This window comes from Camelus bactrianus, chromosome 22, assembly GCF_048773025.1.
Source record: "Camelus bactrianus isolate YW-2024 breed Bactrian camel chromosome 22, ASM4877302v1, whole genome shotgun sequence".
Lineage (NCBI taxonomy): Eukaryota > Metazoa > Chordata > Mammalia > Artiodactyla > Camelidae > Camelus > Camelus bactrianus.
This window is the reverse complement of record NC_133560.1, coordinates 20,749,098-20,773,787: the sequence shown is the minus strand read 5'-3', so window position 1 is coordinate 20,773,787 and position 24,690 is coordinate 20,749,098. Positions and strand designations below refer to the sequence as shown.

Sequence of the window (24,690 nt, the reverse complement as noted above, 5' to 3'; positions counted from 1 at the left end):
GAAATAGCTTACCAGACAGAGAAGGCAGCATGTGCAAAGGCCCTGGGGTGGGAACAAGCTGGTAGGTTAGATGAACATGGAGGGGAGGATAGAGTGGAGTGTGGTGATATGAGTTGGTGAGGACTTGATGTTGGGTCTCAGAGTATGGGTGATGAGTTAGGGGTTTGTTCTGGGAGTGCACTGAGGGCTTTCAAGGGATGCAATTTCCTTTATGATTTTAAGAAGCTTTCTGTGTCTGCACCAGAGAGTGAGGAACATTGACGGCAGCATAGAGGCTGGGGCATTTGGGTGGGCTATGGGCTATGAGTGGATTTGGGACATATTTCAGAGTCTGAGAGACAAGCCATGGCCAAGGGGTGTTCACAGGGATTAAAGGGAAACTCGTGATCATGATGGGCGACTAGTCACATAGTTCTCTGGGTGGGTGGGACCACCATTACCTTGGATGAGGAAGATTTGAAACAAAGCACCAAAAGGGTAGGGTATAGCTCAGTGGTAGAGTATGTGCTTAGCATGCAAGAGGTCCTGGGTTCAATCTCCAGAACCTCCATTAAAAAAAATAAGTAAACCTAATTACCTCCCCTAACCTCCCAAAAAAGAGAGGAAGCACTAAGATCTGGGTGAGCAACACATGATCCCCTGGGGGAGCCAGAGGAAGCAGCTTGGTCTGGGCTTGTGGGGAATCTGGCTGGCATGGAACAGACAAGACAGGCCCTTTGGGGAGCGGTTGACAGCACCTGCCATGGGTTAGGTAATGGGTTCTTCAGCAAGCCCAGACTCCCAGGATCCAGTCCAGCTGCTCCATTCCCATCTGGAGTGAGGGTAGGGTAAAGACAAGGGGCTCTCAGAGCTGCAGGCAGGGGAAAGGAGTGTCCTCTGGGCCTCTCAGCTGCAGTGTTAATCAACCTGCCACTCCAGACTAATTGCAGTGAGGCTGGAGTGGGGATGAGGTGGAAGGCCTGTCGGGAAGCTGGGGAGGGTGGAGGGGGGAGGCCCTGGGTGAGGAAGGGATTTCAGGGAGACTGAGAAGCTGTCTTATTTACTTTTAAAAAAATTTTTTGGTCCAACGTTTTTTCTTTTACTTTTTATTTTATTTACTTTTATTTGGGGAGGGGGTAATTAGGGGTTTATTTATTTATTTATTTAAATGGAGGTACTGGGGATTGAACCCATGACCACATGCGTGCCAAGCATACACTCTACCACTGAGCTATATATACCCTCCCCCAAGAAGCTGTCCTTTGATTTCCCATCTCTCCTTTCCCTGAAATCCTGCTATGTGTTAGCTCTGGCTGTGACACCAAGTCCTGCCTCTAAGACAAACCCTAAATCTGTCCCTTGTCTGCTCCTAATCCTCCCGTGGCTTCCAGTACCCCTAGATCACAATCCACACCCCTCATTGCAGCCTAGGCTCCACGTGCCCCAGTCTCTGCCTTCCACTGCCTCTCACCTTCCTCCATCTCTCCTCATTCAACCTGCCCCAGGCTCACCAGCTTTGTCTTCGTCTAGCTGCTCCTTAAACCTGCCTCAGGACCTTAGCACAAGCTGTGCCCTCAGCAGGGAATGCCCTTCCCCCAGTTCTCCCCATGACTGGCTGCTTATATTCATCCATTCTTCAACTCAAATGGCACAGCCTTAGAGAAGCCCTTCCTGCCCAGCCTGGACAGCCTCACTCACTGACCCACCCCCACATATTATCCTTTCTCTTGGTTTAACATCTGTCTGCCAGCCTATGAGCCTCCACATCCTCCAGGCCCAGTGCTGGACCCAGCACAGAGTAGGTGCTCCATGTACAAATGGAAAGATTGATGCTGTAAATTGAGTGTTTTGGGGGAGTGTCGGGGGTCCCCACTTTGCAGAAGAGGAAGGTGCAGCTTGGGGAGGGAGCAAGATGCTGGGGTTCACTGGGGATATCTGATCACCTACCACGTTAAAGAGGTGGGCCAGGGAGTGTCTGGGAGTGGGGAGCAGTTAGGGGCTCAGCTCAAGCACAGGGGTTCAAGTCACAGACAAGCGTCCTGAAGGTTCAGGTTCAAACCTCGCTCAGCCACTTACCTTGAGGGAGGGTGAGCTTCTCTGTGCCTCAGTTTCCTCATCCACAAACTGGGGCTATCCTTATCTTTCTCCTCCTCCAGCAGACAGCTAGGGCTTGGAGTTAATGCATGTGGGACATTGCCTGCTGCCAGGGACCAGCTCATCCTCACTTCTCTTGGCCACATAATTTTAGCCCATTTTTTCATATGAGCATCTAGAGTTCCAGAGAGGTTACCAGCCACTCAGGCATCAGTGATCAGCCTGGGATTCAGCTCCTGCCTGGTTCTCCGCTCACTACCTTCTTTTTCTCCTGCCTCAGTTTCCCAGAATGGGGCCACTGGCCCGGCCTCGAATGTCTGGCCTTACACCCTCCCTGCCCTGGGCTGAGAGCACCCAGGCCCCTTTTCTTGGGCAACCAAAAACCTTGCATCCAGACCCAAGCAGTCCCTGCTGCCCCTGCCCCCACCGCTGGTCCCCTTGCTCCCCAGAGCAATGGCTGCAGCCCTGGGCTAGATACTCGAATGGAGACTCAGCCTCTTGTGGCTTCTCTGGGCTTCAGTTTCCCCACCTGGAAGTGGGTCCCCAGGCAGCTCTGGGTGTTTCCAAGTACTGGATCCCCTCATCCATGGCCTGGACAAAACAACCCCACTTCAGCCACCCCCCACTCCCCACTGCTCACCTGACTTAGCGGGAAGGAGAGCTCTGTTTTGTTGCGCCTTATGGCAGCGTGAGGTGGCTCTGAACCTGAGGAGATGGACGTGAGACCTCCAGGCTCCGGGATCCCCTCTATGCACCTGTGAGACCCTCCTAGACAGACAGCCCACTCCCACATCCCGCACCCTCTTCTGGGGCCCGCAGGCCCTCTATCGAGGTAGCCTGGGCCGGACCACAGGCACCAGTGTGGGACTTCCATCCAGGGGCAGCAGGCCTGGTCCTCCCACACAATCCCCAAGTCCCCTCCCTACTCCCTGCCAGAGTCAGCAGCCTTGGAGCATTAGGACCCTCAGGAAGAAGTCCCCTGGCCCCGGGAGTCCCGTGGAGGATCCATTCAGCTTCCAGCCCAGCTCTGGAGGGTTCAGGGACCCCAGACCAACCCTTGAGAACCCTCAAAACTCACAAAAGCTCTGTGAGGCCTGGGTAGACCCAAAGCTCACTGCCACCATTGAGTGCTGCCTGAGTCCTGTGACCTCGCAGGGGCAGGGGAGGGGCGGACTAAGCCTGCCTAAGAGGTGGCCCAGGGTCCCCGCCCCAGTGAGCCCCTTAACTAGATGAGTGCCAGGCCTGAGCAGGACACACCCACATACTACCTTTGGGGCCAAGCCAGGAGGTGGCGGGCAGAGTGACTGGGAGGGTGTGAGGCTGTCACTAAGACAGTGTGAGAGAGAGAGTGGCCAGGAGCATGACCAAGTGTGATTGTGGTGGGTTTGGGAGGGGAATCCAGTGCAGAGGGTGTTAAGTTTAATTGTTCCTATGTTTGCTTATGAGAGAGGGAGGGAGATGAAAACATGGAGGGCCAGAGAGAGAAGAGGAAAGAGTTAGAGAGAGAGAAACAGAGGGAGGGGCAGCTTTGAGGTAAACACGGGAGGATTTTACGAGCTTGGGGTCTGGGACCAGGGCTTCACAGCAGAGCCTGGGAGGTGTGGCCTCGGGAGTTTGAGGATGGCCTTTGGGGGTCCCTAGAGGCTCCCAGAAAGTTGCCCACCATGCTCTGCCGCCCCAGGCAGATCTATGACCCTCTTTGGTCTTCTGGTCAATACTCCCTCCACAAACAGTGGGGGACTGGAGCTGCAGCAGGAACCAGGGGGACCCCATCAGGAGAGGCTGTGGGGTGAGGGGGGCTGTGGGCAGGGCAAAGAGGTTTCTGTATTACTGCTGCCTCCCAAGCTGCCAAAAGTTAATGTTTCACCAGACCCGCTGCCTGCTGGGGAGGCCATGCTGTCCCCTCTGCCCCCAAGAATCATTAGAGCATGACCCTTCCCTGGGCAGGCTTCACCTAGAAGTGCTGGATGACCTTGACCCCCAGACTCTCTGACCACCCATTTCACTATGGGGTAAACCCAGCCCTGAGGGGACAGCTCCAGGCCTGAGTCATGGCCAAGGTGCACGGCTGAGACCCAGCCTGGAGCCTCAGTCTCCCAATCTGCTAGAGAAGCCTAGAAGGTCCAGTGGAGGGGGGGGCGTTAGAAGGAAGATCCCACAGACCCCACCCAACTCCCCAGAGTGCCTAGCCCCAGGCCTGCCCCTTCCTGAACTCAGCTTTCTCTCTTGAACAATGGGAGAGGAGAGAGTAGGCTTCCAGGCTCAGATCCTGGGAAATGGGACTGAGACAATGGGGATTGGGGAGGAGGAGCATTTTGACTCCCTGCTCTCTGCATGCTGCCAGCCCTTTCCAGCCTCCAAGCCTTTGAGCAGGCTATTCGTGACTCCTGTAGAGCCGCTCCCCGTGTTGATCTGCCCTCCTAAAGATCTGAAGGAAGATCAGCCAGATTCTGGCACATGCTGGCTAGAAACTCCCTCATGGTTTTATCCTATTTTCTATGGAAATGGTGGATTTTTACTGAGCAGTGGGACCTCAGCTATCACCTGGTGCACAAGCGCTTAACCAGGAAGTCAGCTGAGGAACGGCACCTGCGTGAGCCCACCACTTTGCTGTCTGGCCCCACCAACAGGAGCGCACAGCAGCCCCAGCTGGGCCTGCTTTTCCCATTGCCATGGTCGAAGATGGCCACTGAACTGCCCAAGAACACATTGCCATCTTCCCCAGAGTTCTGGCTGAAACTTACACTCTTTCCCATAGCCCACCTGGTGCCCCATGGACCCCTCCCTCACTTGGCTCTGGTCCTGCTCACCTCTTTGTTGTTTTTCCAAACACCCCAAGTTTTTCCTACCACAGGGCCTTTGCATTTGCTGCGCCTGCTGCCTGGGACATCTTCCCTGGTTTCCCCAGGGTGGCTCCTTCTCCCCTTTCAAGTCTAGGCACAAATATCACCTTACAGAGAGACCTCCCTACCTTCTCAGCAAACCTGGACACATGGGCCCCTGGGATCCAGCCACAACCCCGATCTGTGACTTTGCGACCCCCAGCGACATCTGAAATTATGTCATTTGATCCCCTGGCTGTTGTCTGTCTCCTCCTTGAGACTGTTGGCCCCACAAGGTAGGAGAAATGGTCCCCATTGTGACCCCAGCACATAGTAGGCACTCAAAAACGTTTGTCAAATGAATCAATGACTCAGGATGCCACAGAGGAACAGTAGGGGCTTTATTCCCACAAGCCTTGCCCCTCTCCAGATGCCCCAGCTCCATCCAAGCCCCCTCTCTCTCAGCCTCCTGAGGATCACTTCAGTGGGTGATGGGCAAAGGATGACCTTCAGTGGACAGTCTCCTGAAGGAGGAATGCAGACAAGAGGGTGTTCAGGCACCAGTGGGCTTTGCAGCAGGGTCTTGCCCTGCTTGGGAGGGCAACCCCCCACCAGCCCATCATTCCCCCCACCATGGATACCTCATCCATCCTCTGGAACTCAGACATGTCTTTGTGGCAGCACTTCACGGCCATTACCACAGACCCGATGAGCAAAATAGACACCAGCAGACACACGGCCACCACCACACCTGGGTTTCTGTGTAACTTGGGGGCCCCAGTGTCACCTGGAGCTGAGGGGAGGAGCCCTGAGTCAGCCCTGGACCCCACCCCTCCTAAAGCTGAGCCACCCACCAGGGCCCAGGGCCTTTTAAGTCCCTTCTCAGGAAGCTGTGCTTACTTCCCTCTCCAGTCACTGCTGTAACCACTTTCAAGCACATTTTTATCCTTTTGCTTTTGCTTTTGTTTTTTTCTTTCTTACTTTCTTTTCCTTTCTCTTTTGAATATATTGTCTACAAGAAATTCATTTTCTTCAGTGTGTTTCTGATGCCATTATTGGCCACTCTTAGGAGCTCTTGCAAATTGGGAGAAAAAAAAATCCAACCTGAAACTCTGTTCCCAATGACCTTCTGGGATACATCCAAAATTGGACACTTTGTGAAGATGACTTATATCCTGTGTCTTTAAGCAAAATGTCATTATGCTTCCTATTTGCACTCTGCTTGTAATGTTTTAGAGAAAACATACTATTTTGAAAGCCAATTTTTCTAGACCCCCAGAAAATGCTTGGCCTCTATTAGACCCCTGGGGCCCCATGTGATCACACCCTGCAACTTCCCCACCATCACTGCCCCTCACTAGTAACCCACTAGCCCCATTCCAGCTACCTCACTCTTCCTCAAATGCACCCAGCTCAGTTCTCCCTCAGGGCCTTTGCACTTGCTGTGCTTGCTGCCTGGGCTGTTCTCCCCCTAGGTACCTGCATGGCTCCCTCCTTTACCTCCTTCAAACCAAGACCTCTGCTGAATAGTCTTTTAAAATTTCAAATCCTTTGCACTCACATTCTGATTCCCTAATCTTGCTCTATTTTGTTCTTTTATAAACAAGTATATAATTTACTTATACCGTCTCCCAACATAACTAGGTCCCACAGGACCTGACACATTCTACGTGCTTCATAAATGTGCATGGAAAGAAAAAGGCTTGAAGAGGTTTAGGTGATGCTGGGTTGGGGCGTCAGGGGGTGGGAAGAGGCCCTTCCCAGCATATTCTTAGGACTATGTCTCCCCCTGGTGGCCAATCTCAGAGCTGCAGCCTGGTACCAACAACCATCCCTTCTCACCTGCCCAAATGTTCCAATACTCACTCACCAAGGCCAGAGGCCACGGATGTCCCATCAGCGGTGGCTGAGGACATGGAGAAAGGCCCCGTGCTGGAGCTGGGGTAAGTAGGACTCGAATGCAGGGTGAAGGAGGTGAAACTCAGGGGGCTGGAGTTGGGAGTGGGGGGGAGCTCTGAACTGGGGGAGCCAGAGCTGGGGTGGGTAATTGTCTCTGACTGTAGTAGGGTGGGTGGGATGGTGGAGGTTGCCCATGAACTTGAGGGGCTGTGGGAGGTTGTGGAATCTGCCTCTGAACTAAGGGTGCTAGGGTGGGTGGTGGAGCCTGTCTCTGGGCTCCATTTCAAGGGGCGGGTTGTCACTAAACTGGAGGAGCTGTGGCTGGAGGAGGAAATCAGAGGTTCATGAGTTGAGTTCGTGGCCTCTGGGGCTGTAACACCTGGAAGGAAGATACCATCAGGGTGCAGGGAGCAGATGATTAGGAATGAGGGTGTGCAACTCTGGCCCCAACCCCCCCTCTGGATGCCTCTTCCCCCATTATGCCGGATAATCAACACCCACTGTTTAAGGAGAGTTGGAGGACTTAGTGCACCATGTCGGTGCTCAGAAACTGAGGTGCCCTGTCTGAAGTTCCTTATCTGAAGTCCCACAGTCAGGGTTCCAGTCCAGGTTGGACCCTCCCTGCCCCCTCCTCTTGCTTCAGGGCTCTAGAAGCCCTCTGGATATAGGGAACAGTTGCAACCCAGGCAACATGTTGGACAGCTCTTTTAAACCTTCTGGGACTCAGTTTCCTTGTCTGTAAAATGGACATCACAGGAAGTCAGAGTCTCTGAGAGTTCACACAGGTCTGGCACATAATAATGTTGGGTGGCACAGATCCACATCTGAGCATCCAGGGAGGATCCACCCTTATCTTCTTCCCCAGGTACCTGGAAGGTCCCCCATGGCTAAACTCAGAGTTTTCATGGGAGCACAGAGCTCTAGGGCTCTAGGAACAGTCAGCAGATCAAGGCTCTGGAACCCCCACTCCCTTGCTCCAGCTGCTCCTTAGTCCCTACTCCATCCTAGACACCAAGCCCAGGGGCCAGGTTGAGGGTGAGTAAAGATTTCATGGGCCATCTCCCGCAATTACTTCCTTCCCAGTTCCAGGCTGCTGGACACCTCAGCTACTTGTAAATTTATTCATCAACCACTCCTTGCCCCACCCCTACCCACTCCGCCCTGGGTCAATCTTTGTGCTTCCTCCCCTGCCTCACCCCAAGCAGCAGAAATGCGGAAATAATACCCAGCACTGGCCCCAGGACAGGGCTGGGTCCACATGTAGACCCCTATTTCTCTGTCCAGTTTCCCAGGCCCTTTGGGAATAACAGATGAATCTAGAAGAGGGATGGTGGGGGTGGGTGGAGTGTATAGCTCACCGGTGGAGGTCCTGGGTTCAATCCCCACTACTGCTATTAAAAAACTTAAAAATAAACCTGATCCTCCCCTGAAAAAAAGGAGGCATGGTGCGCTGGCCTGACCTCACCCCCATTTTATAGATGGGGAGCTGAGGCTCAGAATAGTAGAGGGTCTGGTCCCAGGTGACTGGGAGGTGGGAAGAGGGCCTCTCAGAGACCTCCAAAGAGTCAAGGACTAAGAGTCCAGCCTCCCCAAACTTCCTCTTACCATCATTTGAGGAGGAATCCAGATGACAAGAGGTTTCTGCTGAAATGAAGAGGACTCAGGGGCCACAGTGGATCCCAAGCCAAACCAGAACTCTGGGGAGCTGAACTTTTAAAGGAACTGAAGAAAACTAGTGGGCCTGGAAAGAGGAGGTGGTGGAGGACGCAAACTCTGCTGAGTGCCTGCTGGAGAGCTGACCAGAAGGTAAAATGGGGCTGTTTCTGTGCACTTGGCCAGGAGTTTGCTTTGCCCAGAGACTCCCAGACCAGGAAGCTGGCATGAGCCAAGTCAACTGGTTCTAATCTGGGTCCAGCAACAGGCTGGGAGATCTCAGCTCAGTGCCTAAGCTATGAAATGGGGATAAACATGGTGCCTTCTGAGCGAAATCCTTGTCCGCTGTAAAAGTCTCAGGCATGGTGGCCTCCACTCTAATATTCCAGGTTTGGGGCTGGGACATGGATCAGAGAGAATGATGACTTAGTGGGATGGAAGGGCTGGGGAGTGGATGCAGCAAGTTCAACTCTTCTCCACACTGGGAACCGTCTTATGGGGGAGCAGAAAGAAATTCAGTCAGGCATCTGAACTTCTCCTGGGAGTCATAGATGCTCAGTGACCAGGAAGTGAGCTCTTCTCCCCACCTCCCCACTTCATGGTGCTGGAGTCCTCACCCTTCTCCCTTTGGGGGCTGGCTAAGAGAAACTGAGGTTTGAAACAGAATTTCAAACTGGGTATGAGGCTGTCACCAGCCTCTCACTGGCTCAGGTCATGCCGGGGTTCATTGAACAGGCAGCCTCAGCAGGGCTGGGGTCAGGGGTGGAGGGGGGTGGTGCTCCAGCAGTTCCCATGACCTCCCCACCTTGCTTCTGAGAGAAGGAGCAACCCTTTTTGGGCAGGAGGGGGAGGCTGGCCCATCAGCGCGGCCTGAGGTAGGAGTCCAGACGACAGGTGTGTGGCTAGGCCATATGCTCAGCTTCCTGGAAGCCGTGGCTCTTTCTTTCCTGTTCTTACCTGTAGAGGTGACAGTGTGAGGACTGAGAGTCGTACTAGTTTTCGGCGGCAGCAGCAATACCAAAGCCAGCAGCAGAAGCGGTGGCGGCAGCTGGGAGCCAGCCATTCCGGCGTGGGGAGTGGGGACGGCGCGCTCTGTACAGGTGTGTGGCCGGGTGACTGCTCTTTACTCGTGCGCGCCCCCTGCTGGCGGCTTGCGGGGCTACTCGGGGAGAAGCGGAGGCGGGGCCTCAGGACGCAGGGCCTCTTGGGGGCGCTACTGTTCACCAGGGATGACATTTCTGAGCCCCCCCTCCACCTGGACCCCACCCCCCACTTCTAACAAACCCGTCTGGTTTACGACCCTGAGGCTTTACACTCTGCTTGTCCCCTGCCCCTTCTATTTCCCGTTCTCCCCTGGAGCCCCCACCACTCCATGGCCTCCTCCATAGCTGCCCCAAACCCATGCTGTCACCCCCTCTGCTCCTCCTCTTGGCCAGGCTGTCCCCTCCGGGTGCCCCCAAACCTCCTCCCTACATCTCTGCCCTGTCCCTGACCCCACCGGCTGGGGATGTCTGTGTCCGTCTCTCTCTCACCCAGACGGCAGCTCATTGGGGGTGGGTGCAGCATCCCGAATCAGGAGACCTCTAGCATTTCCCAAATGAGGCACCCATGCATGCACCTGTTGGGTTTTCTATGGCCAAGAGACTCATGGTGGTCCTTGTAGGCCAGGTCCCCAGATACTGGCTTCTGGAGTGCCCTGGGGGTGGCTTCCATCTGGAACTGACTGGACGCTGCCCCATTAGCCATGGATGGACACGATGGGACATGTGAGGCCACGCTGGCAGCCATGACCTCTGGGAAAGGCTTAGGGTTCCCACCCTAGCAATAGACCCCGGGTGCCAACAGCATGGTTGGAAGTTGGGAGGCCCCTCCTGTCCAGGATGTTCCAGATTTCCCTAATTTCCCCCCACATCATGCCCAAGATGCCCCCATAAGCACAACTGGACCAAGACGCAGGCTGTGGAGGGCTTTATTCATTAGATACAGAGAGCCACACGGCCCCTCCCCTGGTGTCCCCCGATTAGGAAGCCAAGGTCCTAGATGCCAGGCCACTGCGTGTGTCGCGAGTTGTCCGACATCGCCGATCCCAAAAGTGCATCCGTGGTGAGGGAAGCCCGGGTGGAGTGGCCGCGCCAGGTGGCTTGAAGCGTCTTGGCTGCTAGCTGTTGCTGCTTCAGCCGGCGGCGTACAGTGAAGCCCCTCCAGGCGGACTGGATGGCCGTGGCCGCCTTGTTCGGGGGATGGGGTTGGCGGGGGCTCCGAGGTGTTGACTGGGTAATGCAGCTCCGAGGCATGACAGCCTGGACCGCAGCACCCCGGCCCATGCCATGCACCACTCTCGTGGGCAGGGTGTGGCCACACATGTGGCACGTGCGGGGGCTGGATCCCACAAGCATCACCACGCTGGGTGGGCTCCCCAGCCCGGAGCTCAGTGACCGGCAGAGGGTACAGTCATGTGGCTGGCAGGACTGGAAGCAGCGGTGGTCAGATGTAGACCTGGCCCTGGCGCCCACCTCCGCCCACATGCTTGGGAGCAGCATTTGCTGAGCATGACTCCGGCGGGTGCAGAAGCCTCGCCATGCAGCCTGGATTATTGTGACAGCCCTGCAGAGCCGGGCCAGGTCCCGCCGCACACAGTAGCCACGCCAGGCAGCCTGGATGATGATGGCCCACTGGTGCCAAATCTTGATGGTACGGCGCACCAGGTAGCCTCGTGTACATGCCTGGATAATGACCACGGCGTGGATGATTATCTTCTCCACAGCCTGCACTGACGCCACCAGCTCCCCTGGCTGTCTGGGATCCACTGCCACTTTGCTGCCCATGGCATCCCATGGCACAGCGTCCCTGGGTGGCTCCCACGCACCACAAGGGGCCACGGTGCTGTTCCTGCGCCCAACCGCTACACTGGGGACGACGGAGTTCCACGCTTGGCCACCAGATACGCCAGCGTCCTTAGGGCCCTGGAGTACAGTGGGAGTCAGGGAGGCCCTGTGACTGTCTACAGGAGCCACAGAGCTATGGGAGTCCTGAGATCCCAGCAGCAACTTCTGGTTAAAAAGGGGTCGCAGGGAACCACTCGGTGAAGACTCATAGCCCAGAGACACCCTCCGAGCCCCCAGGTTCAGCCTAGGGATGGCCGTGCGGATGATTGGCATTATGGCCACCGGTGCGCCTATGGAATTTTTAAGAACTTCCTGTGAGGACTTGGAGGCATCCTCCTGCACCTGATGGGAGGGCACAATCTTTGCCACAGAATTTTCTGGCCTCTGTGGGACAGGGATACCATGCATGGACCTGTAGGATTTTCTATGGCTAAGATACCTGTGGCCATTCTGAATCAGGTCCCCAGACACTGGCTTCCAGAGTGCGCTGGGGATGGCTTCCTTCTGGAACCCACGGGGCGCTACCCCTCTAGCCAGGGGTGGATGAAGTGGCACATGTGAGGACACGCTGGTGGCCCCTGACCTCCGAGAAGTGCTTGGGGTCCCCATCCCAGCCACAGACCCTGGGTGCAAACTGGCCAGCTTGGGTGACCTTGAGACTACAGCAGAAGCCATCATCCCACGGGAGTGGCTCCGGGGCACGTGAGCCACTGAGGGGCTCCGGGGCACAATGTGAGCCACCAAAGCCTTTTGATAAGCCGAGGGACTCCGGGGCACCACACGAGCCACTGAGGGGCTCCGGGGCACAACGTGAGGCACCGATGCCTGCTGATGAACACCAGGGACCCTGCTGGCAGCCACAGAGTGAGAACTGTGGGCCCCCCAACTGGTTGCTGTCTTCTGCTGCAGGGCTGGGGTGCCACCACTGGCGATGGAGTTCTTGGCAAAACTCAGAGACTGGGGAGGGACAGAGGCCATGCCACTGGCCATAGACTTAGCTTGGCTTGGAGCCACCTCCTTCAACAGCGGCCTCTGGCCTTTGGGAAGAGTCTCGTCCTCTGGAGGGAAGTCATGGCCATAGTCGATGTCAGTTGCCAGGGGACTATGGTACATCCACGGGGTTGCCTCAAGTACCTCAGACCCCCTTCTGGATATGGACTCCTGGGGCAGAACCTTGTCCACGTCCTCTGGCTTCATCCCTGTCTGTCTGCCTATGGTCTCAAATGGCATCATCCCAAGAGCCTGGCTCAACTCTGAGGCTTTTTGCAGAACCGTGGGCACTTGGTGCACTCCCTTGGCTGTGCCATTAGCTTCCAAGGTCTGGGGATGAACTTGAGCCAGGCCAGTGGCATGGGATGCTTGGAAAGAGGCTGTAGAACCTTCCCCTGACAGGATTCCATGATATGGACGGGGGGTGATCCCAATCAGCAGGGACCCGTGGGGAAGGCCCTGGGCCATGCTTCTGACTGTGGAGGGTGGACCAGCTGCACTAGCCATGGACCCCAGAACCAGGCTCTGATTCATAGATGATGGGGCCATACTAGAGGCCACAGGACCAGGTGGGATACCTGGGCCCACCCCACTTGCTGCTGAACCTAGGAGCAGGTTTGGAGCAGTTAGACTGGCTGAGGGTCTTACAGAGAGACCTTGCCTCTTCCCACCAGCACCAGAGGCTGCAATCGGACTAGGGGACACCCCAGTCACCACGGAACTTGGAGACAGCGTTCTGGCCATGCCATTGGCCACAGACCCTGGAGGGAAGCCCTGGCCCATGCCACCGATCACAGGCCCTGGAGGGAGGCCCTGGCCCATGCCACAGATCACAGACCCTGGAGGGGGGCCCTGGCCTATGCCACAGATCACAGACCCTGGAGGGGGGCCCTGGCCCATGCCACCGATCACAGGCCCTGGAGGGAGGCCCTGGCCCATGCCACCGATCACAGGCCCTGGAGGGGGGCCCTGGCCTATGCTACAGATCACAGACCCTGGAGGGGGGCCCTGGCCCATGCCACAGATCACAGACCCTGGAGGGGGGCCCTGGCCCATGCCACCGATCACAGACCCTGGAGGGGGGCCCTGGCCCATGCCACCAATCACAGGCCCTGGAGGGGGGCCCTGGCCCATGCCACCGATCACAGGCCCTGGAGGGGGGCCCTGGCCTATGCCACTGATCACAGGCCCTGGAGGGGGGCCCTGGCCTATGCCACTGATCACAGGCCCTGGAGGGAGGCCCTGGCCCATGCTGCTGATCACAGACCCTGGAAGGAGGGTCTGAACCACACCATTGATCATATAACCTGGTGGAAGGCTGGGGGCCACACAGGTCACCATGGACCCTGGAGGAAGGCTCTGGCCCACGCCCCTGATCACGGACCCTGGGGGAGGGCTAGGGGCCATGCCCTCAGCCATAGAACCTGGGGCCACAGCCGTGGAAATCCTACTGGCTACAGAACCTGGCACCACACCTCTGGTTATGCCCATCCCAGGCTGCTGACTGCCACCGTGTGCTTGTTGATAACTGGATGTGGAGATTGTGGACACAGAAGGACACTGGTGGTCCAAAGGTATTGGGAGACTACCTTTGATCTGAGATATACTGGGACTCACACTGCTCAGGGAAAACTTGGACAAACTCATATCCAGTCCACTGGGCACTGAAGCCTGAGAAAAGCCAGGGCGCACCCCTGAGACTGGTTGATGAATCAAAGGGGCACTGGCCAGTGAGGCCCGGGATGTGAGGGGAGCCACGCCCCTGGCCCCTTGAGATTGTCTTGGGCCCATACCAGTTGCCACACTTCTCCGGCACATACTCCTGCTCATGCCAGGAGACATAGGTACTCGAGACATACTAAGAAACATGCCAGCCGCCAGAGTCCCCTGAGACACACCCGGGAGCGTGCCAGCAGCCATGGTGCCCTGGGACATGCTTGCAGCCATACCCTGGAACAGAATCCCCTGAGATATGCTGGTTCCCTGGCCCAGACAAGAGTCCCCTCCACTGGTAATAGATGCCTGGTAGAGATTTGGAGCTGAAACTGTGACAGCAGACTGTTCAGTTATGCTTGGGCGCCTTCCACCAATACTGTGTGGCTGATAAAACCCAAGGGATATCTCGCTGAACTCAGGGGCCTGGGGATTTGAGGCCACCCCACTAACCATCAGAGGATCTTGACATGGGTCCACCCTAGTAGACATGGTTGGCTGGCTCAGACCCTGGCCCAAGCCATTAGTCAGTGATGGATACGGTGTACAGGAGGTGACTTCAATGGCAAATGATGAATGACTCAGAGTGGGAGCCACTGCGTTCACCCTTGATGATGGTAGATTTGAACCCACCCTAGGGGCCCAACTTGGCTGACTGAGTGCACAACCCGCACCGCTGGTCACAGGTGACTGGGCCTGGCTGGGGGGCCCCCTACTGGTCAAAGATGGCTGGCTTAGGCTGGGGGCCACCACACAAGCCATAGAAGGCTGGCCTAAGCTAGGAGCCACCCCACCAGCAAAGGATGGCTGGGCTAGACAGGGGGTCATCCCAATGGTCAAATATGGCTGGCCTAGGCTAGGGGTGACCCCAATGGTCATAGATGACTGGGCCAGACTGGGGGCCACCCCACCAACCCTAGATGTCTGGCCTAGGTTGGGGACAACCCCCCCAGTCATAAATGTCTGTGCTAAGCTGGGGGCCACCCCACCAGGCACAGATGGCTGGGCTAGGCTGGGGGTCATCCCATCTCTCATGGATGGCTGGACTGTGCTTGGAGTTACACCAGCGGCCATTGATGGTTGACCTAGGCTAAGGTCCACTCTACTGGTCATATGTGGCTGGGCTAGGCTGGGAGTTATCTCACTGGTCATAGCTGGATGGGCAAGGCTGGGGGCCACTCTACTGATCATAGATGTCTGGCCTAGGCTGGAGGCAATCCCACCAGCTACAGGTGGCTGGGCTAGGCTGGGGGTCACCCCACTGGTTAGAGATGGCTGGTCTAGGCTGGGGGTCACCCCACCGGTCATAGATGGCTGGTCTAGGCTGGGAGTCACCCCACCGGTCATAAATGGCTGGGCTAGGCTGGGGGTCACCCCACCGGTCACAGATAGCTGGGCTAGGCTAGGGGTCACCCAACTGGTTGCAGGTGGCTGAGCTCGGCTGGGAGTGACTCCACCGGTCATAGATGGCTGGGCTAGGCTGGGGGTCACCCCATTGGTCACAGATAGCTGGGTTAGGCTAGGGGTCACCTCACTGGTCATAGGTGGCTGGGCTACGCTGGGAGTGACCCCACTGGTCGTAGATGGCTGGGCTAGGCTGGGGGTCACCCCACCAGTCACAGATAGCTGGGACAGGCTGGGGGTCACCCCACTGGTTGCAGATGGCTGAGCTCGGCTGGGAGTGACCCCACCTGTCATAGATGGCTGGGCTAGGCTGGGGTTCACCCCACCAGTCACAAGTGGCTGGGCTAGGCTGGGGGTCACCCCACCGGTCACAGGTGGCTGGGCTAGGCTGGGAGTGACCCCACTGGTCGTAGATGGCTGGGTTAGGGTGGGGGTCACCCCACCAGTCACAAGTGGCTGGGCTAGGCTGGGGGTCACCCCACTGGTCACAGGTGGCTGGGCTAGGCTGGGGGTCACCGCACTGGTCACAGATAGCTGGGGTAGGCTAGGGGTCACCCCACTGGTTGCAGATGGCTGGGCTTGGCTGGGAGTGACCCCACCGGTCATAGATGTCTGGGCTAGGCTGGGGGTCACTCCACCAGTCACAGGTGGCTGGGCTAGGCTGGGGGCCACCCCACTGGTCACAGGTGGCTGGGCTAGGCTGAGGGCGACCCCACCAGCCATCAATGGCTGGGCAAAGCTGGGTGCCACCTCATCAGTCATTGATAGCTGAGGTAGGCTGGGGGCCACTTCACATATCACAGGTGGCTGGCCTAGGCTAATGGCCACCCCACTGACCCTACATGGCTGGGCTAGGCAGAGGTCCACCCTATTGGTTTTAGATGGTACACCTAGGGTGGGAGTCATCTTACTGGCCATAGAGAGCTCAGATAGGCTGGGGATGACCCTACTGGCCATAGAAGGCTGGCTTGGGTTTGGGGCCACCTTACTGGCTATTGTGGGTTGTGATAGGCATGGTGTTAACCTACTGGCCACAGATGACCACTGATATGCAGTAGGGACATTATTAAAAGACAGACTTCTTGTCAACCCAGCCTTATAGGGTTTCTGGGACAAGCTCTCCCTCAGATCCATGGAGCTTTGGCCTGAGGACATATTTCCCTCATCCCAGTCATCTGAGCCCCAGTGGACACTCAAGGTCATGCGACTGGACACTGAGCTGTGATGCAGAATGGGGATCAGCTCTGAGGCTCCAGAGGACTGGTCGTGGAGGTTTAGGGTCACGTGCCCAACACCTGCTCTCTCAATCTCTTCCATATTTCCGGGTCCCTGGGATTTATCCCTGGCCTCTCCAGAGAGGAGAGCATCTTGATGAAAGTCCTTGTCCAAACTGGCTTCCCAGGACTCCCCTTCCACCAGGTCTACAGTGGTCAAGCTGGCCACAGACATGGTGGAAAGGCTGAGTGAACTGCAACTACACAGTGAGCTCTGGGAATTGCTCACATTGGGGCCATAGCCTGTGGAGCCCTGGGAGAAGCTCCTGGCCAGGTCACTGTCTGAACCCTGTGGTAAACTGGCCACCAGTTCCTTGAGTATATGGTTAGTCACCAGCTCCTGTGGGCAGCATCCACTGGAAATGGTCCCCCGGGTTTGATTCTTCTCTTGCCTGGAGATGGCTACACGGGGAAGGGTCAGTGCCAACCTCTTGCCTGAGGAGGCTTGGAAAACCCTGGGATCAACCTGAGTCTTGAGTGCCCAGTGATGACCAGGGGCCATGGAATCAGGCCGAAGACCTGGGGTTATGACACAGGCCTTGGGCGCCTGTGGTTGGATTAGGGGCACCTTGGTCACCGTGGTGGCATGCGGTGGACTTGGGGTTACCTTGTTGGTCATCTCCCTAGTGCCCATGGAGGCCCGTCTATGATTGGGGGACTGAGTCCTCTGCAGGATCTCCTTGGGGACCATGGATGGCTGTTGGGGACCCTTGGCCACTGAAGATCGACACATACCAGGGGGCACCCTGCCAACCCCTGAGGGCTGACACCAGCAAGCAGACCCCCCAGAAGTGGCAGCACACTGGTGGGAGTGGGTGGCCCTCCTACCACCTGTAGTTCTGGGAAGCTTGGCTGGTGCCACCCTGCCCTCCCTCGACGACGCCCATGGACGTGGGGCCACCGTGCTGACCTCAGGTGGATTGTGGGAACTCGGGGTCATGCCACCACCGGCCAATGATGGCCGGCTGGTGCTAGGGCCCACACCATTGGCAGTGAGCGGCTGCCAAATACTGCAGGGAGGATGCTGGTGGGGTGACTTGGGCAAATTGGAGTCAATGTCACTCAACACGGGGTTGAGATCTGATGCCAATTTACTGGCCCCTGGGTGCAGGCACACATTCTCGTTCACCCCAGAGCTTAGGTTTAAGGAGTCCCTGCTAGGCCCCATCTCCCATGACAGAGTGGGGTCCAGGGCAGCGAGCAGGAAATACTGATGAATGGTGGTGACCACCTTACCAATCAATAAGGCTCCCACAGAGACCACTGATGAGCAGGGTGACCCCACGAGCATGGCCCCATCCCCCATCTCTCCCAAGAGCCCAGAGGGCCAGTTGGTGACAAAGCCCTCCCACGCCCCACCCCAAGGAAACCTGACCTTGCCAGGCTGTAGTCTCATGGAGCCCAGGGTGGGCCCCCAGGCAGCCGACGGGCTCCCCCTGTAGTCCACCTCCACTGGGGTCGGCATCACCGTCATCCTGCTTCCCGCTGTTTTCGAGGCAGCCTTGGGAAGGACAACTCCAGACCTCAAGGCTGCCTGAGACAAAGACTGGCTCAGAACAGCGCCCAGCTCCCCCTGACACAGGGCCTGGTTGAAGGTGGCCCTCTCCTCCTCCGTCAGGGCCTTGCTGAGCACATCCGCCAGTCGGCCTTGAATGGCCTTAGTGAGTTCCGCCCGCAGCTCACCCTGGGACAAGGCGCGGGACAGGGTGGTGCCCAGCTCGCCCCAGGACAGCGCCTTCACCAGTGCCGTGCCCAGGATGCCCTGGGGCAGGGCCTTGGCCATTGTGGCTCCCAAGACTTCTTTGGACAGGGCCTGGTTCAGGGCCGCCCTCACTTCCCCTTGGGAGAGGGCTTTCGCCAGCAGGGCACGGAGGTCCTCCTGGGAGCCCAGCACGGCGGCTAGCTCAGCACATAGGGAGGCCAGCTGGGAGGCTGCCAGCTCCTCCTGGCAGGGCGGGGCCGAGCTGGTCATTGACGGCTGGGCCCGGGTGGCCCCGCTGTCCCCCCAGGATTCGACGTTGCACGTGGTGTGCCCAGCAGATGCCAGCAGAGGCACCAGCACGTTCTGGGTCTCAGAGACCCCCTGGCATGGGCCCTGGGTGGCCTTGGCCTGCACATGGCTATGGGACGGGAGCTGGGTCAGTCTGTCCTCTGGCTTGGCTCGGGGCAGAGTGCCCAGGGCACTGATGTGCTGGCAGGGCTGGGTGGAAGCTTTGAACCCAATCAGGAGTGGCTGGGACTGGGTCTTGCTGCTGAGCTCGGCAGCCTGGTGGGCTGCATGGAGGCACTTGGCTGTTTCTGTGACCAGCTGGGCCTGGGACTGCGCCTTAGTCAGCCCTGCGGGCAGATGGGCTTGGGACTGGATCTTTATCGCTCCTGTGACCAGCTGTGCCTGGGACTGAGCTTTGGTCAGCTTGGTGGGCAGGTGGGCCTGGGACTGCACCTTGGACAGACACGTGGCTAGATGTGGCTGGGCTGGGGCTGCAGTCAGCTCAGCAGGTGACGGTGGATACCCCTGGGACGGGGCTTTGGTCAGCTTGGTAGACAGATATGCCTGGGATAGGGGCTTGGACAGACACGTGCCCAAGTGGGCCTGGGGCAGAGCCCTGGTCAGCTCAGCGAGCAGATGTCTCTGGGATGAGATGGTGGTTGAACATGAGCCTGGCTGTGCCGGAGGCGAAACTCTGTCGGGACACGTGTCCAGCTGTGCCTGGGGCACCACAGCTGTTTCTACAGGCGCATACACCCGGGATTGGATCTTCATGATATCAGCCCTCAGGTGGGCCTGCTTGTTCCTGTCCTCAGCCACTTTTGCCCAGGACAAAGCCCCAGGCATTTCCATGGCGACACTGGTATCAAACACGGTTTCCATTTTCACTTGTTTCTGGGAGAAGGCCTTGATTTTCTCACCTTCCAAAGGAGGCTTGGCTGGAACCTTGGGAGCCCCAGCCCCCAGATGTGACGGGGAGAAATATTTCACCTTTCCCTCAGTCAAATATGAGCGGGACGAGTCTTTGACCACCCCTGCTGCCTGCCTGGTGTTCCCCACAGCCTTGGTCTTTGGCCCACTTAGACAGGTGTGGGATGAGGTGTCAGGAATTCCTGCTGCTGCCGCTGCTGAAAGTGAAGGTTTCGGATTTTCAGCTGCTGCTGGAGGGGGCAGGCATAGGGTCCTGAGGATGGTGGCTACTGAGCGTAACTGTGCCGGGGTCTTAGTTATCATGGCTGCCAGGCGTGTCTGGGGAGGAGCCTTGGTCACCGAGCCTCCTTGGAGCATCTGATGAGATGGGGTCTTGGCCATTGTGGCTGCCTGACATGTCTGCAATTGGGTCTTGGTCATCGTAGCTGCCGGGCGCATCTGGGGTGAGGTCTTGGCCATCATCGGCACCATGCACGTCTGGGGCGGGGTCTTGGTCATGGTGGCTGTGGGGCGTGTCTGGGGTGGGGACTTGATCATTGAGGCCAACAGGCATAACTGGGGTGGGATCTTGGTCATCATGGCTGCTGGGCGTGTCTGAGGTGAAGTGTTAGTCACTGAGGCTGTTGGCCGCATCTGGACTGGGGTCTTGGTCATTGGGGTTACTGGGCATGGCTGGGGTGGGGTCTTGGTTATTGTTATTGCAGGTGCTGGGCACGGCTGGGATTGGATCTTGTTCATCATGGCTGCCAGGCACGACTGGAGTGGGGTCTTGGTCATCATGGCTGGTGGGTACGTCTGGGGTGGAGTCTTAGTCACTGGGGCTGCCGGGTACACTTGGGGTGGGGTCTTGGTTATTGTTACCATTGGTGCCGGGCATGGCTGGGGTGGGATCTTGTTCATCATGGCCGCCAGGCATGACTGGAGTGGGGTCTTGGTCACTGTGGCTGCCGGGTATGTCTGGGCTGGGGTCTTGGTCACTGGAGCTGCCAGGTGTACCTGGAGTGGGGTCTTGGTTATTGTTACCATGGGCACTGGGCAAGGCTGGAGTGGGGTCTTGGTTATCCTGGCTGCTGGGTACATCTGAAGCGGGGTCTTGGTGACTGTTATGGTGGGCACTGGTTGGGGTGGGGTCTTGGTTATCACAGATGTTGGGCCTGTCTGGGGTGGGGCTTTGAAGACCTCTGCTTCCATGTGGGCCTGAGTCTGGGTCTTGAGCTGTCCATGTACTGCCTGGGCATACCTTCCGGACAGTGGTGGCCCTGTGGCTCCTGCCTTGTTGGCTCTGCCAGTTACTGGCTTGGTCTTTGTTGTGTCGCCTTCTACATGGACAACGCAGGAACTTCTGACAGTTCCTGTCAGCAGGCATGGGTGGCACTTTGCCTCTAGACTCACTGGACATGGAAGTTTGATGGCGACAGCTTGATGTGGCAGGAAGGTGACACTGGGGCCTCCAACGGCACATGTAGCCTGCACACCAGGCTGTGACATGCCCTGGGACTGTAGCAGGGCCAGCTGTTCGGTGTAAGTGGCCAGGCTGTCAGAGGATGGGAACTGAGTCTCCTTGCTCAGCATGATGGGTGGGGCCAGAAGGGATTTGCCCTCTTCTGGATGCTGGAACCGCACCTGCTGGGGTGGGTGGTAAGGAATGTCCCTCTCCTCCATTTTCACTCTTTTCTCCACCGTCTTGCCAGATCGGAGGAGGCGCCTGGTGTTGAAGCGTCGCCAGGCCTCCTGGATGGCCTTGGCCGCCATCATCTGAGAGATCAGCTTCTGCCGGAGCCGGTAGCCCCTCCAGTTGGCCTGGATGAGGGTGGCTGCGCGGGAAAGCATCATGTCCATCTCGTCCACCAGGACATTCTTGAAGGCCTGGCTCTCGACCACAGCCCGGAGGTGTGGGATATGGCGAGCCACCGTCTTGTCCTTGTCAGGCTGTTGCAGGAGGGTCTCCTTGGATGCAGGTGGCTGGTGCTGGGGCTGTGGACGTGGTGTCCCCGCTTTGTCTTGAAGATTAGGGATGGGCTGGTGGGAGCTCTGCCCACTGGGTGGCACCTGTAGCTGTGTTGCTTGCTGCATTGTCTTGGTTCCTAGGCGGGTCAGCTCTGCCTGTGGAAGGTGGCAGGGAGGCAGTCAGGGAGTAGGGCCAGCAGACACAAGGTCTCCTGCCTGGGGTATGTGCTCACTCTTGGACCTATTTCTTCTTGTTCCTGGCACCTTGCAGTCTTCCTCCTCTCTTTTGCAGGCCCTCTCTCTCCTGGCCACATGCCCAGGTGGCCTTTGGTCCCTATATCTCCCCATCATCCTGTAGCTACTTCGACACTAGCATGCAGTGCACATTCTCGCCTGAATGGCCAACCACCTACCAGCTTTTCAATCTTCCTCTGTATCTGGAGCATACTGTGAGTACAGCATTGATCACACTGTTTTGGAAATATCTTGTTTGTGTGTATATGTGCACATTGTGTGCGTGTGTGTGCGTGGTGTTATTATTTGCCTTTCCCATTGACTGTGAATTCCTAGAAGGCAGGAACCAAATCTGAGTCATTTCTCTGTCCCCATCTCAGTCACAAGACCTGGCTCCAGGCTGTGAACAGGTGGATAGTGGCTGGGTGGCTACCTTGACTAATATATGAGTGGGTGAGAGATTGAAAGTTGGATGGATAGATGGGCAGGACTAGATACTGAGTGGATAAATCAGTGGATGAATGAATGTTGGATGCGTTGGAAGGATGGATGAAGGGTTGGATCAAAAATGGATGAGTAAAGGAAGTTGATGGCTGAACTGATGAACAGATCAGTAAATAAGGAAATGGACCCATAGATGGATGGATAAATGGATGGATGAGTGGGTAAACAGATAAATGGGATGGATGTGTAGTTGGGTGCATGGATGGATAAATGGATAGACGGATGGAGGAATGGATGGATGGATAGATGAGTAGATAGATAAATGGATGGATGGGTGCGTGGAGGCATAAATGGATAGATGGAGGGAGGATAGGTGAGTGGGTGGACAGGTGGATGAAATCTGAGTAGATAAATGAGTGTGTGAATGAAGAAAGATGAAGGAATTGGTAAAGAGATAAATGAATAGGAGGTGGATTGATGAACAGCTGGGTGAATCAGTGAATGGATAGTGGATAACTGATAGATGATGGATAGATCAATGGCAGATGGAAGGATGGGTAGAAAGATGGATGAGGGGATGACTGGCTTTCAGAAGGACCTTGGTGCAGAGAGAGTTCAGACACTGTCAAGAAGCCCTGATATATAATCTGGAGCATAACACATTTATTTTGCAGAAGTTTTCCCCCTTCCGGCTGGACCAACTAGACTTCATACCTTGGAGGGTCATAGAGTTGGAAGAGGAGCAGGAGGAGAAGGTGCAATCTCAGAAGCCAGCTTGCAAGAGGAAGCAGCTTTCAGCCCTTCATCCCACGCAATGTGCAGCAACACTGCCCTGGGCTGGCTCTGTCCCCAAGAACAATGTGAGAAGAGATGTTAAAAGCTAAAAAACCTAAATTCTCTAACAAAACAAGAATCTTTATTTTTTTTTTTGCAAAACTTATGCATTCAGAGGTAAAACTAGAGAAATACCAGTCAGGCCATAGGGTGGGGTAAAGCCATCGTCAAAAATGAACACTTCTGCTACAACTGTCAGTGCATCTACTCTACATGCATGTCTTTGGGTTAAAAAAAAAAGACTTTAAGTTTACAAAGATGAAGGTGCAAGGACGTTTATTCCAGTGTTATTTTGTACCTAAAAACAAAACAACTGGAAATAACCAAAAAGGTGATTGCTAAGGGGTCAATTACAAGTGCATAAAGAACGGTGTTTAAGGATGTTCATTGCTGCATTGTTTAGAAGAGTCAAAACTGAAACAACCCAAATGCTTATTAACAGGAGATGTCTGAAATTAATCAGTAGAATAATCAGTAGAACATTCATACAGTGGTGTGCTATCCAGCCATTAGAAATGGTATCCAGATACACAAGAATGGCTAAAATTTAAGAGATGAACATGTTACAACCACTTGGGGAAACTAATGATAATCTTGAAGATTACTCATCAATCCCACCCTGACGAATAGACTCAAGAGGTCCAAGTGTTTATATTCATCCCAAACCAGAAACGATCCAATTGCCCATCAACAGAATAGTGAATAAATCAGCTGTATATTCATCAATGTATTAATATAAATAAATAGAAATATTGACTTATTTATAAATCAATGACCCACGAGGTCAACAGTATGAATACATCTCACATTGTTTTGAGCGAAAGAAGCTGGACATAAAAGAGGATAAACTGGTTATTCCAATTATAGGCCATTTAAAAGGAAACAGAAGGAGTGGGGAGGGTATAGCTCAAGTGGTAGAGTGCATGCTTGGCATGCACAAGGTCCTGGGTTCAGTCCCCAGAACCTCCATTAAGGGGGAAAAAAAGATAGTCACATGATTTTTCAAAAAGGACACCCAAAGCATTTTATCAAATCCAATAGCTATTTCTAATAAACATTTTTAATACATAGATAGGATAGTGCCTAAAAATGGTAAGCCTAATCACAAAACCACAGCAAATGTCATTTTAAATGATGAAATACTGAAGTCATTTCTATTAAAGGAAGGAGCAAGATGTTACCCACTTCATCATTTTTGGTGGTCACAGCAAAATCAAGGTGACAAAGACTTGAGTGACCAGTGTAAATGTTTGAAAAGGAGGAGCGCTTAGCAAGAATTGCCACCCTAGAAGACCCAAGAGATTCTAGTTTAAAAATATGTCTGTCTGTCTGTCTGTCTATCAATCTGTCTGTCTGTCTATCTATCTATCTATCTATCTATCTATCATGTATCCTATCTTTGCTAAGGCACATGGCTACATACAAAAACCAACAGCTCTTCTGTATTGAGACAAACCCATCTGGAAATGAAAACGAGAAGAAAATACCATTCATAGTAATGTCCAAAACCGTACAATTCATAGGAACAAATATTACATAAAAGCCAAAAGGGTTATATGAAAGCCAGGAAAAGAGAAACCAGATTGCAAGAGATGGGA

At 55.5% G+C, this 24,690-nt stretch overlaps 2 protein-coding genes and 1 long non-coding RNA gene across 3 annotated transcripts; 1 reads left to right on the top strand and 2 right to left on the bottom strand.

The window, feature by feature from the left end:
• Window positions 1-5,272: 5,272 nt before the first annotated feature.
• Window positions 5,273-9,537, bottom strand: CIST1 (colon, intestine and stomach enriched 1). The gene is made up of 4 exons (XM_045508167.2): window positions 9,405-9,537; window positions 6,766-7,173; window positions 5,537-5,688; window positions 5,273-5,419 (listed from the first exon to the last, which is right to left on the bottom strand). Exons 1-4 carry the CDS (start codon window positions 9,508-9,510, stop codon window positions 5,405-5,407), a joined length of 681 nt encoding a protein of 226 aa, XP_045364123.1. The 5' UTR covers window positions 9,511-9,537; the 3' UTR covers window positions 5,273-5,404.
• LOC141574654 (uncharacterized) lies at window positions 9,411-23,465 on the top strand. Its single transcript, XR_012501612.1, has 4 exons — window positions 9,411-9,547; window positions 21,325-21,523; window positions 21,873-22,029; window positions 22,933-23,465. It is a non-coding gene; the product is annotated as an uncharacterized LOC141574654 (long non-coding RNA).
• IQCN (IQ motif containing N) lies at window positions 10,401-23,111 on the bottom strand. The gene is made up of 2 exons (XM_074350408.1): window positions 22,973-23,111; window positions 10,401-21,736 (listed from the first exon to the last, which is right to left on the bottom strand). Exon 2 carries the CDS (start codon window positions 21,704-21,706, stop codon window positions 10,484-10,486), a length of 11,223 nt encoding a protein of 3,740 aa, XP_074206509.1. The 5' UTR covers window positions 21,707-21,736; window positions 22,973-23,111; the 3' UTR covers window positions 10,401-10,483.
• Window positions 23,466-24,690: the final 1,225 nt, after the last annotated feature.

Coding starts and splice junctions, on each gene's coding strand:
- CIST1 (XM_045508167.2), bottom strand. CDS start 9,510: ATGGCTGGCTCCCAGCTGCCGCCACCGCTTCTGCTGCTGGCTTTGGTA. Junction 7,174..9,404: donor TCACACTGTCACCTCTACAG/GTAAGAACAGGA, acceptor TCTTCCTTCCAG/GTGTTACAGCCCCAGAGGCC. Junction 5,689..6,765: donor ATCCGTGGCCTCTGGCCTTG/GTGAGTGAGTAT, acceptor TCCTCCCCTCAG/CTCCAGGTGACACTGGGGCC.
- IQCN (XM_074350408.1), bottom strand. CDS start 21,706: ATGCAGCAAGCAACACAGCTACAGGTGCCACCCAGTGGGCAGAGCTCC.